Here is a 15,558-nt window from a genome sequence, read left to right on the forward strand (position 1 = left end):
ATTCATCTGCATCACTAGATGAAGCCTTGTGTCCTGATTCATTTTCACCTATTTCAGATGACTTTAAAACATAGCAAGAGTTCATTAGCAGGATGGTTAATTCCCTGGGAATCCAGGTGGAACTGATCCAAGAAAACCCACATAAGTTGGTGGACATTCTGCATCCTACCACCACAGGCAGCGGGTGGTGAGAAGGAACTGAGTTGGTGATCACTTGTCCCTTCCCCCCCCTTGTTTACTGCACCACAGCGAGATTTCTCTGTGTGTTTTGTAAATAGTTTTAGCTCAGTAGTACCCTTTAGTTATTTAGTTAAATAGTTTAAGTAGTTTGTTAGTAGTTAACCTAGTGTTGTGCCTTCACCAGATTTTAAACATCATCCTTCTTGCTATTTAAAGCTAAGTATGAGGAGGTACATATGAATTTGTACTTTTCAACGAGGACCTTGTTTCTGTGGCAAAATCCCTGGATTCTGCAACAGTTTGGTGTGGCAGACTGGAAATTCTGTGACAGATTCATTTCAGAATTCAGTTAATATAGTAGCTCCTGTGTCTTGATGTTGTATTCATTTTTTTCACATTATCACCTCATTCTAATATTTTTGGTACACTGCAGATTTTTATAGTGGCAAAAACATAAGTTAGGGGAAAGCTGGAGGCTTTGACACATTTGGGTTTTAGCACCTTATACGCATGTTGGAGGTTTGTGTGTGGTTTAAGTATATTGCTAATTTTTTCGACTAAAATTATCTTCAAGTAAAAAAGTATTGGTAGTTAAAATTATCCTCCTCAGGTTTGAGAATACCCTCACTGGTATTGACTAGGGCAGTTAACACCTCTGTTATTCTTTGTCTTCCTGCAGACTCAAGGAAAACAGTGTACATTTGTTTAATTTATTTTTTAACAGTTGTGAGGAGTAGAAAGATTTTTGTTTAGCTAATGGAGGGCAGTACTGTGGCAAAGGTGAATTTTGCAGTAGATCCCTTGTCCATCACTAAATATATGGAACCCTGCCCTTAAGTTTCCTTTACTGTTTCATTTCCAGCTTTTCCTCTCTACATAAGCATCAGTGTTCTGTTTTACAGTTTTCAAGACCCAGAGGAGGCACGTGACCAGTTTCATCTTGCCAGACTGAACTGCAAGAAATTTGCTTTCGTGCACGTAGCTTTGGCACAATTTGAACTGTCACAAGGTATGTGGAAGTTTTTCTAATATTGGAAGCTTTTGCCTCACTATTTTATATTTGTTTAAAAAATCAGTATAATTTTTAATATATTAAGAAAATAGAATATTGGTTTCTTCCCTTCAGAAAAGTGTGGGTTTTTTTTCTTAGTAGAATATGGGTCTCAGATTTGTTTTAGAAAGTGTGTTCTGTTGAATATGGTATATTTAGGACTGATTACTGAAGCCTACATAATCCATATCATTAGAGAAAGCAGATCTTCCAACATATTCTAATATAGCTTCATATGAGATAGGAGAGACTTTGAATACTGCTTCACTGCCTAGAAATCTGAGATATGATTCTTGTCCACACAAAACTTTTCTATGGAAATTGTTAATGTGTGTAAAGACTTGAGTTTTCTGTGAAGCTTTTTCCACGAGTACAAAGAAGTGTCTCCATCTTTCAATCAAGCACAGGGTAGCCAATCAAAAAATTATTTTGGGTCAATCATCTCCCCCCTCACCCTGTAGTTTTTAACTCATAATTAATATCTCTGACAAACTTCTAAACAACTCTCAACTGAAATTTAAAAAAAATCAAGCAAGAGGCAGGTTAGCTATCTTAGAGGGAGATAGTTTTTTGCAACATGTCTTGGTCAGTCTCCTTATTTCAGAAATGGCCATGGCAGGCTGTGCTTCTTTGTTCTTGTGTGCATACCACTGCTTGGATATCTCCATAAAATCTACCAGAATCTTTCTTTCCATGACCAAGATGGGACTTGGTCATGTTTTCTGAATTGAAGTCATCTACCTTCCTCTAGAGGGTGTCCATTTTGAGATTCTCATCTGAAAAGCAGAGCCATCAAATTATGTGTGAGCAGCTATGTTTGGGCATCTCCAGGTCAGCTATTAGTGGCTAATGGAAATACAGACTGTTCTCATTTTCTTAGCAGTCAACAGCTTCTGTAAAATGAGACAGGATTTTCCATCATTCTAGTTACTGTCATCCTGATATTTTTCACTCAAGGTTTTAGAGAGCCTACAGGATCTAACTGGGAGGAGAAATTTAATATAAGACCTGCCTCCTTGTTCTTCATTACAAGGTTCCTTAGTGGCGGCCTAGTTTCAGTTCTCAAGGAGGTCTTAAACCTCTCCACTCCAACTTTTCAAATGAAGCAAAGCTAAGTTCTCAATTTGTTCCTTCTCCATTAGCAAATACCCAATGAAGTATAAGTCTGATTGGACCCAATTCCACCCATGTTCTTCTGCAAGCTAAGATCCAAAACTAACTCTTCTACAGTCAAGGTAACTGCAGTTAAAATTAGTTCTGACTCTTCTGTTTCTTCTTCCACAATTGTGAATTTTTTTGGGGGGGGCGGGCAAAGGCGGGAGGGGACGAGTTTTTTTCTGATATCTATGGCTGGACTAGAATAAGCTTGTCCAGCCATGTCCAAACCATGTTGGAAAATAGAGCTGTGGTGATGTACCTGAATTTTCAGAACCAAGAGGAAACTGCTCTTAAAGGATTCCCCCTGCTCATCTGGGAAGAAGTCTTGCATATCTCAAATACCCAGGTTTCAGGCCACCTAAACTTCTAGATGGGCTAGTGAAATTGGATTCTAATCCATCCAAAGGCTTACTCCCTCGAAGAGGTCGTCTTATTATTCTCTATGACTTTATCACTGATATCCACATGTTTGTTTCCTCCAGTTTCAATTGCCACCCTCCCAGGGGCTACTTGGATCTGAAACCATGGGTTACAGATGCTCCAGTGGATGGGATGAGGAAAGTGTCCTACACTGCTTTACTTTTCTCCTTCTCTTTAGCAGACTTCCTTTTTTAGCCCAGAAGGGGCATAAGCTCTAGTGGAAATGTAGGTGGTGTCTTTCCTACCTAGAAGAAGCTATTTTTAGTTGCAAGTCAACATGTTATACCAACCAATGAGAACAAACCTTTCTATAAGACAGGAAAGAGTACAAATGCTTAACAAGATGAAAATCGATGATTAAATCCAAAGTTTCTTGCTTGCAGATTTAAATCAAGATTAAAATTACTGATATAAATCAAAGCACTCCGCCCATAACCCTCTCTGTTTTACAACTTGTACAAGGAGTACTGACTGTACCAGACAACCATGAGCTGATGCAGACTTTCATCAGTTTTTAGGTGAATCCTGCCTCAGAAGCCCTTAAGGTAGATAGGCTGCTGTTTTTAGAGAAGGAATTATCTTCCCGCTTGTGGTTAGGCCCCATTACATTTTTTTCCTTTCATCTCCTTTTCCTATCATTGCTAGACGACCATTATATATATATATATATATATATGTGCATCACAGCATTTATTTTTCTTGTTCTGCAACATGGTTATAACCTACTGTATCTCATCAGGCAGATACATTTTGGCAAAGTGCTAAAATAGCCATAAGTTTTCTTAAGCTTTGGAGGTTTTCAATAGTGAGAAGGCTTAGTGCGGAACTCCTCACTCCAGACTGGCTACCATTTGTAATATTTGACAGAAGACTCTCTGTCTTACTAACGTTGCCACCTGCATCTAAGAAAAAAATGTGCATTTGTGTAATGATGTAACTTCCTCACTTTACTTTTCTGTTTAAATTGGACTGTAAAATATTCAAGGCAGGTGATTTGTCAAAGTGCCATGCACACTAATGGTGCTATATAATAAATAAACCAAACTGAAGACCTTATACACCTCTACCCCGATATAACGCAACCCAAATTAACACGAATTCGGATATAATGCGGTAAAGCAGTGCTCCGGGAGGGGGCGGATCAAAGCAAGTTCGATGTAATGTGGTTTCACCTATAATGCGGTAAGATTTTTTGGCTCCTGAGGACAGCATTATATTGGGGTAGAGGTGTACCTTATTTTGGGAACGCTGGCAATATCTATAGAACTACTGCACACATAAATGAGTACAAATGGCTCTGCAATAGGTAAGATATTAATGTCAAGGCTACTGTTGTTTGTATTTCACTCATCATAGGGTACGTCTACACTACAAGACTATTTCGAATCAACTTAATTCGAATTTGTGGAATCGACCTTATGAAGTCGAAGTTGTGTATCCACACTAAATACACTAGTTCGACTGTGTGAGTCCACAGTAAAGGGGCCAGTGTCGACTTTGGAAGCGGTGCACTGTGGGAAGCTATCCCACAGTTCCCGCATTCCCCGCTGCCCATTGGAATCCTGGGATTTCCCCCCAATGCATGCTGGGGGGAAAAATGTGTCGAGGGTGGTTTTGGGTAACTGTCATCATTGAACCGTCAATCACGCCCTCCCTCCCTCCCTCCCTGAAAGCGCGTGCGGGCAATCTGTTCGTGCACTTTTCTGCTCAGTGACAGCGCGGGTACCACAGCACTTTGAGCACGGATCCCGCTGCAGTTATGGCCGTTGTCAACTCCTCGCACCTTATCGTCCACCTCTTTGACTGTCAGCTGCTGAGAAATAGGGCTACTTTTCAATGGTGCTGCGAGCACTGGTGGACCATGGGGGACGTTTTACCAACATCAACGTCGGGTGGCCAGGCAAAGTTCATGACGTGCGTGTTTTCAGGAACTCTGGTCTGTTTAGACGCCTGCAGGAAGGTAGTTTCTTCCAGGACCACAAAATAAGTCTTGGGGATGTGCAGATGCCTATAGTGATCGTCGGGGACCCAGCCTACCCGCTAATGCCCTGGCTCGTGAAGCCCTATGCAGGCACCTTGCACAGCGACAAGGAACTCTTCAAGTACCAGCGAGCAGTGAGCAGCGTGACCTGTGACTGTTCAGTTTCTTTACAGAGAAGCTGAAGCTGCCCCTGTTTCTTTACCAAGTGACTGTTGACTAGCATCTGCAGTTACATACCCCGCTTCCCCAACTTCCAACACACGTTTAAAAATAAAATACATGTTCCACTGTAACTTTACAAAGATTTCTTTATTGATGACTTTGCGTTACAGGGTTGAAACTGGGATACGGACTGTGCTGGGTAGGATGTGCAGTGATGTAAAGACTGCCTGTAAACTCGAGGAATGACAGGCTCCTGCTCCCAGAGCAGTCTGCAGTGCCGGACTGGATGTTTCAACGGAGCCTGCCATCCCTCCTTTTTGGGACTCTGTGTGCGTGGGCTATGTGGCCTTTTGGCGGGGGAGGACGGATACAGATTCCTCTGCTGCGTGGCTCTGTGGTCCAGGACAGGGACCGTTGCATGAGATCTGTAACCCCCCTCCCCCGCTACAAAGTCACGTACCCCCCCACCCACACAGAACTTGCAAACCACCTCCCATACCGACCAGGGTGCGTACTGACTGCAGTGTGTGTGTGACCTGCTGCTGATCCTGCCCCCATGTCTGTACCCTGGTAAAGGTGATTGTCCTGTCAAATTACCAACCCCCTTCCCCCCCTTCAAACACAGTCTCCTCTAAAAGAACATGACGGATACAGTAATTAACAGAAAAGTATTTTTTATTATCAACTAGACAGTTAGGGGATGAAACTGGGATGGGGGCTTGAGTGAGGCGGGAAGGAAAGGACTTTTCAAAATTTAGGGTATGAGAGCTTTTGGGTACTTGAGCACTCTGCTGGGGTGCAGTGACAGTTTACACGGCCTCTGGCGCCCCTCCTTCTGGTTATTTTGGGTGAGGGGGGTATGGGACTTTGTGGCGGGGGAGGGCGGTTGCAGATACACTGCAGGGGGGCTCTGTCCTCCTGCCGGAGGTCCTGCAGAACATGCACAAGGCGCGGGAGCATGTCCGTTTGCTCTCTCATTAGTCCAAGCAGCATTTGAGTCGCCTGCTTGTCTTCCTCACGCCACCTCTCCTCCCGTTCGCTGTGTGAGCGCTGGTACAGAGAGAGGGTCTCCCTCCACTGGCTCTGCTGGTCCGCGTCGTCTCGGGAGCACCCCAGAAGTTCAGCGAACATCTCGTCCCGTGTCTTTTTATTTCGCCGCCTAATCTTTGCCAGCCCCTGTGAGGGGGATGCTCTGGCGGGTCTGGAGACAGTCCAAGCTGTGTGATGGGAAAAAGGGAGTGAATTCCTTGCCAAGATAAATTTTTGCGAAGAATGAACACAGTCTAATCTGTCTCTGTGAATTCTGGGTTGAGATCCCAGTGCCTGATGGGGCAAAAACCATTTTTGCGGGTGGTTCTGGGTAAATGTCGTCAGTCATCCCTTCCTCCGGGAAAGCTACAGCAGACAATCATTTCAAGCCCGTTTTCCCTGGATTGCCCTGGCAGACACCACATCGTGGAAACCATGGAGCCTGTTTTGCCTTTTGTGCCTGTCACCGTATGTGTACTAGATGCCGCTGACAGAGGCAGTCCAGCAGCGCTACACAGCAGCATGCTTTTGCTTTTGCATGACAGCAGAGATGGTTACCAGCCATATTGTACCATCTACCACACCATAAATTGCTAATAAGATGGGCATGGTTACCAGTCCTTTTGCACTGCACCATTTGCTGCTCTTAGCCAGGGGCGCAAAAGCCAAAATTGGGAATGACTCCCTGAGTCAATCCCTCCTTTTTGGTATCTAAAAATAGAATCAGTCCTGCCTAGAATATGGGCAAGTGTACTAGAGAACCACTGTATCAGAGAACCAGAGAGCACAGCTGCTCTGTGTCAGATCCTGCATAGATTATGAGCTGTATGCTATTCACAGGGGGTGCTCCTGCAACAACCCCACCTGTTCATTCCATTCTTCCCCAGCCTTCCTGGGCTACCATAGCGTTGTCCCCCCACTTGTGTGATGAAGTAATAAAGAATGCAGGAATAAGACACAGTGACTTGTTAGTGAGAAATGAGTGGAAGGCAGCCTCCAGTTGCTATGATAGTTCAGATAGGACATTAAGGAGTGTGGAGGAGAGGAGCCCAGCATCCTGCTGCTAGTCCAGGGGCAATTGAATCTTTTCTTTACACATGAAGGGTGGGGGCTGATGAAGCTCAGCCCCCTGTTGCTATGATGACGATGGTTATCAGCCATATTGTACCATCTACCAGGAAAAATTAGGGCCAGGCGCCCTTGATCGACCTAACGGATGGTAGTCTGCATGGTTACCAGTCCTTTTGCACTGCCCCATGTGCCAGTAGGCTGATGATGACGACGGATACCAGTCGTATTGTACCATCAGTCATCCATAGCGTGGGGGGAGCAAGGATGTTGGTGTTGAGTGCTGCACCATCGCGTCTATCTGCAGCATTCAGTAAAGATAGGGTGACATGTAAAAGAGTCAAGAGAGGATTGTTTTCCCTTTCACTTCTGGGGGTGGTTGGGGGGCTGCGTAAATTGCCGAGCTATGCCCTGACCCACCGCGGACACTGTTTTTGACCCTAGAAGCATTTGGAGCTCAGCCAAGAATGCAAATGCTTTTCGGAGACAGCAGGAACTGTGGGATACCTTGCGTCCTCAGTCCCCCCTCCCTCCATGAGCGTCCATTTGATTCTTTGGCTTTCCGTTACGCTCGTCACGCAGCAGCATGCTGAGTCTCTGCTATGCCGTCTGTCCGGAGATTTTTTAAAAATACTTTGGACCAGGCGTAACATTACAGTAATTCCCCTAATTAGATGCAGGAGTCTCCGAGCGAGATCATCCTGAGGGCGGCCACTGAAGGAGATCGAGAGCGCATGCTGCGTGAAAGCCAGCACAAACCAGGGCCCTACGCAGCCGTGCTCGGGGAGGCAATGCTCCCTGAGTACCTCATGAAAGCCTCGCGCGGAAAAGTGTGCTACCACGGAGCACACAATAAGGCAGCTCTCCCCAGGAACCTCCTGCGGAGGCTTTTCGATTACCTCCAGGAGAGCTTCGTGGAGATCTCCCAGGAGGATTTCTGTTCTATCCCCATATATAGAGAGACCTCCTTTTCACATACTTCAGATTCCTGTTATATTAAGAATAAAAGTTTACATGGTTAAAGCACTTACCGACTGCTCCTTCCCCTGATTCAGGATCCGGGTTAATGGCCGGGGAGGGTTGGTAGGGGATCTCCGTGAGGGTGATGAAGAGATCCTGGCTGTCGGGGAAACCAGCGTTGTAAGCGCTGTCGCCTGCCTCGTTCTCCAGAAACCCTTCCTCATCTTCCCCGTCCGCGAACATCGCCGAGGAACTGGCCGTCGACACTGTCCCATCGTCAGAGTCCATGGTCACTGGTGGGGCAGTGGTGGCAGGCTCCGTAGCGTCCGTTTGCCGCTTTGATTTTTTGGTAGCCTTGTCTGGGGTCCTTGATTTTCACGCGGCGCTGTCTTGCATCCCGGCTGTATCCTCTGTCTCTCATGGCTTTGGAGACCTTCTCGTAGGTCTTTGCATTCCGTTTTTTGGAGCGCAGCTCCGAAAGCACAGACTCCTCGCCCCTCACTCCGATCAGATCCAAGAGTTCCCGGTCAGTCTATGCTGGGTCCCTCTTTCTATTCAGAGATTACATGAACTCCTCTGCTGGAGAGCTCTGCATCGCTGCCAGTGCTGCTGAGCTCGCCCCGATGTCCACCCACGAAATGAGATTCTAACTGTCCAGACAGGAAAAGGAATTCAAATTTTCCCGGGACTTTTCCTGTGTGGCTGGTCAGAGCATCTGAGCTCGGACTGCTGTCCAGAGCGTCAACAGAGTGGTGCAGTGTGGGATAGCTCCCGGAGCTAGTAAGTTCGATTTGCATCCACACCTAGCCTAATTCGACATAGCCATGTTGAATTTAGCGCTACTCCCCTCGTCGGGGTGGAGTACCGAATTCGAACTAAAGAGCCCTCTAGGTCGTATTAAATGGCTTCCTGGTGTGGACGGGTGCACGGTTAATTCGAATTAACGCTGCTAAATTCGAATTAAAGTCCTAGTGTAGACCAGGCCATAGAATCTGAGTGAATTACAGAAATTAAAAATGGTGTCAAGGATTATTTGGGATTAAATTGACCTTTATATCTACCAACTCCACTTGTTGTTTGATTATATCATTTGGCTATGGGATGTTTTCATACAAGAGTGTTTCACTTTACAGCATCCATTTTCCTGCTGAAATTGCAGTCCTAGTCTGAAAAGTGGCTTTCTTTAAAGATAAAAACATTACTTAACTGCTCTGGCTCACCAGGAGTACTCTGATTCATAATCTGCTCACTCTGGGCTAAACTAGGCTTTAATGGCATGCAGCCATAGCCCTGAGAGAGGGTTAGTGCAGTTCCATGGTACCACAGGGTACTTCAAGGCGGGTTTGTGCTGCCCTTCATGGTGGTGGACTCTCTTCCTTCACTCTGCCCAGTCCAATCTGTGGGCCACAGGAGGCTGGAAGAGAAAAAAGCCATGTTCCACCTTTTTATATGAAGATATAGGGAGGTAGCAGTCCCCTACCCTTTTAGTGATAAACATGGTCTGTTTGGTTTTAAACTACTCCTGCCCTTTTAGCACGGGTAAATCTAAGCTAAATTATTTTCTGGTTTGGCCATTATGAATAAAACTGTTAGATAAATTCCAAATAAAGATTCTGCACACGTTTGGTGATCCTATGAGTCAGAAAAAACTTTAAGATTGACGTTGAGTTTTTTGGACTGGCATTCAGGAAAGGTTGCTTTCTTATTTTATTTCTGAAATAAAAAAATTTCATCTGGGAAGTAAGTGAAGCAATACACCCAGAATTCTAGGATGACAGTTTACTTCTAATCTGTTGTACTTAAAAGTTCTGACTTTGAAAAAGGAGTCTATTGAACAAATGACCTAAAAACCTATGAATGTGAATTTAATTGAATCACATTTTTAAAAAAACTAGTTCCTTGTTACTGATTTGTCAATCTTATTTACAGGTAATCTAATGACTTCATTCTCAAGTTGCTGCTTTTTCTTTTTGCTGTATTGTCTCAACCATCCAGAGCATGGGGTTTGAATTAAATCACTGATATTTATCTTGATTTAAATAATCAGGCAGGAAACCTTGATTTAATCATAGATTTTAAACTTGTTTTGCATTGTACTTCTTTCTTAAAGATTCATTCTCGTTTGTTGGTATTCAAACATGTTGATTTGAAATTAATATAACCTTTATACTAAACTTGGGACTCATTGCTAACCAGGATGACACTATGTAAACATTCATTTAAGCAATTATATAGCTTAACATACATGTATTCAGATTCTTAATTTTTACTAGGGCTGTCAACTAATTGCAGTTTACTTTTTTTGAGTTAATTGCATGAGTTATCGCGATTTAAAAAATTAATCGCTATTAATCATACTGTTAAACCATGGAATACCAACTGAAATTTATTATAAATATTTTTGGATTTTTTTTACATTTTCTAATATATTGATTTCAATTACAATACAGAATACAAAGTGTCCAATGCTCACTTTATATTATTACTTTTTATTACAAATATTTGCACTTTAAAAAAGATAAAAGAAATAGTATTTTTCAATTCACCTCATACAAGTACTGTAGTGCAATCTCTTTATCATGAAAGTGCAATTTACAAATTTTGGGGGTGTTTTTTTTGTTACATAACTACGCTCAGAAACAAAACAATGTAAAACTTTAGCATCTACCAGTCTATTCAATCCTACCTCTTGTACAGCCAATTGCTAAGACAAACAAGTTTGTTTACATTTATGGGAGATAATACTGCCCACTTCTTATTTATAATGTCACCTAAAAGAGAGCACAGGTGTTCACATATCACTTTTGTAGCTGTTGTTGCAAGGTATTTATATGCCAGCAATGCTAAACACTTGTATGCTCCTTCATGCTTCAGACACCTTTCCAGAGGACATGCTTCCATGCTGATGATGCTTGTTTAAAAAAAAAAAAAAAAAGTGTTGTTTAAATTTGTGACTAAACTTCTTGAGGGAGAATTGTATGTCTCCTGCTTGTGTTTTACTCGCATTCTGCCATGTATTTCATGTTATAGCAATCTCGGATGATGACCCAGCACACGTTGTTTGATTTAAGAACACTTTCACTGCATATTTGACAAAACACAATGTGAGATTTCTAAAGATAGCTACAGCACTCGACCCAAGGTTTAAGAATCTGAAGTGCCTTCCAAAATCTGAGAGGGAAGAGATGTGGGACATGCTTTCAGAAGTCTTAAAAGAGCAACATGATGCAGAAACTACAGAACCCGAATCACAGAAACAGAAAATCAACCTTCTGTTGGTGGCATCTGACTCTCATGATGAAAATGAATGTGCGTCAGACTGCAGTGCTTTGGATCGTTATCGAGTAGAACTTGTCATCAGCATGGAAGTATATCCTGGCTCCTGAGGCTTCAAGAAATGCCTCAGTTGCAAGGAATCTATCCCAGTGACAGATGGACACACTCAATGCGTTTGCTGTCTGGAAGAGAGAAACATCCCACAGAAGTGTGGTTTGTGTCCGCAACTGAAGAAAACTCCTACTTATGGAGTCAGCCCTTCAACCAGCTGAGCAGCATCAGGAAACCTCACCATAACCCTCTACTTCCAAGGGAGGTGAGCTCAAGGAGATGCCTGTAAGCCACTTATGTGAGGCCTCTAAGAAAGGGTCCTTGAATTCCCTTAGCAAGCCCAGATCAAGCCGAAAACTATCTCCCCTGCTCGATCAGTATTATCGTTACCATCACCAACACCTTCTAAATCCGGTACCCAGCGGTCTCACTGTACCCTCCTGACAATGGACGTCGGGTTGCCTATGGACCCAGTGGGCACAGACAAGGAAGCATCAATACCGTCAAGGGTTCTTCGGTACGGACATCGACATCAGTACCACCTCTGATACTCCAGGCAGCGACAGACCATACTTATCAGGTCCACATCACCAACCGTGTCAGTACAGGCCTCTCGGCATCTACAACCACCACTGGTACCGATCCCTTCATCGCCACTGGACTTCTGGTGCATGACAGATCTTTTGGTGTCTGGTGCATCAGATTTGCCTCTGCTCAGTACCGGGGCCCCAGAACTGAGTTCACCCAGAACCTTTGACTTGCTGATGACTTCTTGCCTCACACCACCCTTTTCGTTTTCCACGTCAGAAAGTGAGCAAGAGGACATGGTTTCCTGCCTCTCTTCTCGCCTTACAAAAGGTGCCTAATTTCACTATGGATCTCAGTCATATCGTCGTCCTGATCCACAACCTCTGTGGTTTGGACAGCCCATGGTACCAACCACTGGGTCCCTTCCTATGGCAATGGCCATACTGGGGTTCCTGTCAGGCTCAAATACAACAGGCCTCCTGTAGTTCTAGTGTGGCCTACCAGCAACCAAAGGGACACTGTCCTTCAGTTGCTGCTTTTGAGGACTTCTAAACCCCCTGAAAAGACAAGGGAGGAACAGGAGGCTGAAGTTGAGGAGGAAGTTACCCCTCAAGCCCATTTCTCATCATCATTGCCACATGAGACTGTGCTTGAACTCAGAGCGATCAGAAACACACATGCTCGCTTCCTCCCGCTGATTGAAGGCAAACACGCAAAAGTCACGACAGACAATATGATCTGCGTGTATTACATAAACCTACAAGAAGGTGCTAGGTCACCCTCCTTGTGCATAGAAGCATTAAAGCTATGGAACCATAGTGCATTTCCCCCAATGTCACAATATCCGCAGCCTACTTATTGGGAGTACACAACATAACAGCAGACGGTCTCAGCCACAAATTCCCACACAATCATGAATAGGAGATAGATTCAGTGAGACTCCCGAACATAAGAACATAAGAAAGGCCGTACCGGGTCAGACCAAAGGTCCATCTAGCCCAGTATCTGTCTACCGACAGTGGCCAATGCCAGGTGCCCCTGAGGGAGTGAACCTAACAGGCAATGATCAAGTGATCTCTCTCCTGCCATCCATCTCCATCCTCTGACGAACAAAGGCTAGGGACACCATTCTTACCCATCCTGGCTAATAGCCATTTATGGACTTAGCCACCATGAATTTATCCAGTCCCCTTTTAAACATTGTTATAGTCCTAGCCTTCGCAACCTCCTCAGGTAAGGAGTTCCACAAGTTGACTGTGCGCTGCGTGAAGAAGAACTTCCTTTTATTTGTTTTAAACCTGCTGCCTATTAATTTCATTTGGTGACCCCTAGTTCTTGTATTATGGGACTAAGTAAATAACTTTTCCTTATCCACTTTCTCAACGTCACTCATGATTTTATATACCTCTATCATGTCCCCCCTTAGTCTTCTCTTTTCCAAACTGAAGAGTCCTAGCCTCTTTAATCTTTCCTCATATGGGACCCTCTCTAAACCCCTAATCATTTTAGTTGCTCTTTTCTGAACCTTTTCTAGTGCTAGAATATCTTTTTTGAGATGAGGAGACCACATCTGTACACAGTATTCGAGATGTGGGCGTACCATGGATTTATATAAGGGCAATAATATATTCTCAGTCTTATTCTCTATCCCCTTTTTAATGATTCCTAACATCCTGTTTGCTTTTTTGACCGCCTCTGCACACTGCGTGGACATCTTCAGAGAACTATCCACGATAACTCCAAGATCTTTTTCCTGACTCGTTGTAGCTAAATTAGCCCCCATCATGTTGTATGTATAGTTGGGGTTATTTTTTCCAATGTGCATTACTTTACATTTATCCACATTAAATTTCATTTGCCATTTTGTTGCCCAATCACTTAGTTTTGTGAGATCTTTTTGAAGTTCTTCACAATCTGCTTTGGTCTTAACTATCTTGAGCAATATATTATCATCTGCAAACTTTGCCACCTCACTGTTTACCCCTTTCTCCAGATCATTTATGAATAAATTGAATAGGATTGGTCCTAGGACTGACCCTTGGGGAACACCACTAATTACCCCTCTCCATTCTGAGAATTTACCATTAATTCCTACCCTTTGTTCCCTGTCCATTAACCAGTTCTCAATCCATGAAAGGACCTTTCCTTTTATCCCATGACAGCTTAATTTACGTAAGAGCCTTTGGTGAGGGACCTTGTCAAAGGCTTTCTGGAAATCTAAGTACACTATGTCCACCGGATCCCCCTTGTCCACATGTTTGTTGACCCCTTCAAAGAACTCTAATAGATTAGTAAGACACGATTTCCCTTTACAGAAACCATGTTGACTATTGCTCAAGAGTTTGTTTTTCTATGTGTCTGACAATTTTATTCTTTACTATTGTTTCAACTAATTTGCCCGGTACCGACGTTAGACTTACCGGTCTGTAATTGCCGGGATCACCCCTAGAGCCCTTTTTAAATATTGGCGTTACATTAGCTAACTTCCAGTCATTGGGTACCGAAGCCGATTTAAAGGACAGGTTACAAACCTTAGTTAATAGTTCCGCAACTTCACATTTGAGTTCTTTCAGAACTCTTGGGTGAATGCCATCTGGTCCCTGTGACTTGTTAATGTTGAGTTTATCAATTAATTCCAAAACCTCCTGTAGTGACACTTCAATCTGTGACAGTTCCTCAGATTTGTCACCTACAAAAGCCAGCTCAGGTTTGGGAATCTCCCTAACATCCTCAGCCGTGAAGACTGAAGCAAAGAATCCATTTAGTTTCTCCGCAATGACTTTATCATCTTTAAGCGCTCCTTTTGAATTTTGATCATCAAGGGGCCCCACTGGTTGTTTAGCAGGCTTCCTGCTTCTGATGTACTTAAAAAACATTTTGTTATTACCTTTGGAGTTTTTGGCTAGCCATTCTTCAAACTCCTCTTTGGCTTTTCTTATTACACTCTTGCACTTAAGTTGGCAGTGTTTGTGCTCCTTTCTATTTGCCTCACTAGGATTTGACTTCCACTTTTTAAAGGAAGTCTTTTTATCTCTCACTGCTTCTTTTACATGGTTGTTAAACCACGGTGGCTCTTTTTTAGTTCTTTTACTGTTTTTCTTAATTTGGGGTATACATTGAAGTTGGGCCTCTATTATGGTGTCTTTAAAAAGGGCCCACGCAACTTGCAGGGATTTCACTTTAGTCACTGTACCTTTTAACTTTTGTCTAACTAACCCCCTCATTTTTGTATAGTTACCCCTTTTGAAATTAAAGGCCACAGTGTTGGGCAGTTGAGATGTTCTTCCCATCACAGGGATGTTGAATGCTATTGTATTATGGTCACTATTTCCAAGCGGTCCTGCTATAGTTACCTCTTGGACCAGCTCCTGCGCTCCACTCAGGATTAAATCTAGAGTCGCCTCTCCCCTTGTGGGTCCCGTACCAGCTGCTCCATGAAGCAGTCATTTAAAGTATCGAGAAATTTTATCTCTGCATTTCGTCCTGAAGTGAAATGTTCCCAGTCAATATGGGGATAATTGAAATCCCCCACTATTATTGTGTTCTTAATTTTGATAGCCTCTCTAATTTCCCTTAGCATTTCATCATCACTATTACTGTCCTGGTCAGGTGGTCGATAATAGATCCCTACTGTTAGAAATTTCATGCTCTAGTAAAAATATATCCATAGAGACTCTATGGAACCTGTGGATTC

The 15,558-nt window shown here is 43.4% G+C and overlaps 1 protein-coding gene across 2 annotated transcripts in view; it reads left to right on the top strand.

The window, feature by feature from the left end:
• The window catches only part of TTK (TTK protein kinase), a 128,737-nt gene that overhangs the window by 27,286 nt on the left and 85,893 nt on the right, over positions 1-15,558 (top strand). For both annotated transcript variants that reach the window (XM_045011898.1, XM_045011899.1), the window contains one exon: positions 1,083-1,189. In XM_045011898.1, coding sequence (XP_044867833.1) covers positions 1,083-1,189 — 107 coding nt within the window. The remainder of the gene's footprint in view (positions 1-1,082; positions 1,190-15,558) is intronic.

Source organism: Mauremys mutica, chromosome 3, assembly GCF_020497125.1.
Source record: "Mauremys mutica isolate MM-2020 ecotype Southern chromosome 3, ASM2049712v1, whole genome shotgun sequence".
Classification (NCBI taxonomy): domain Eukaryota; kingdom Metazoa; phylum Chordata; order Testudines; family Geoemydidae; genus Mauremys; species Mauremys mutica.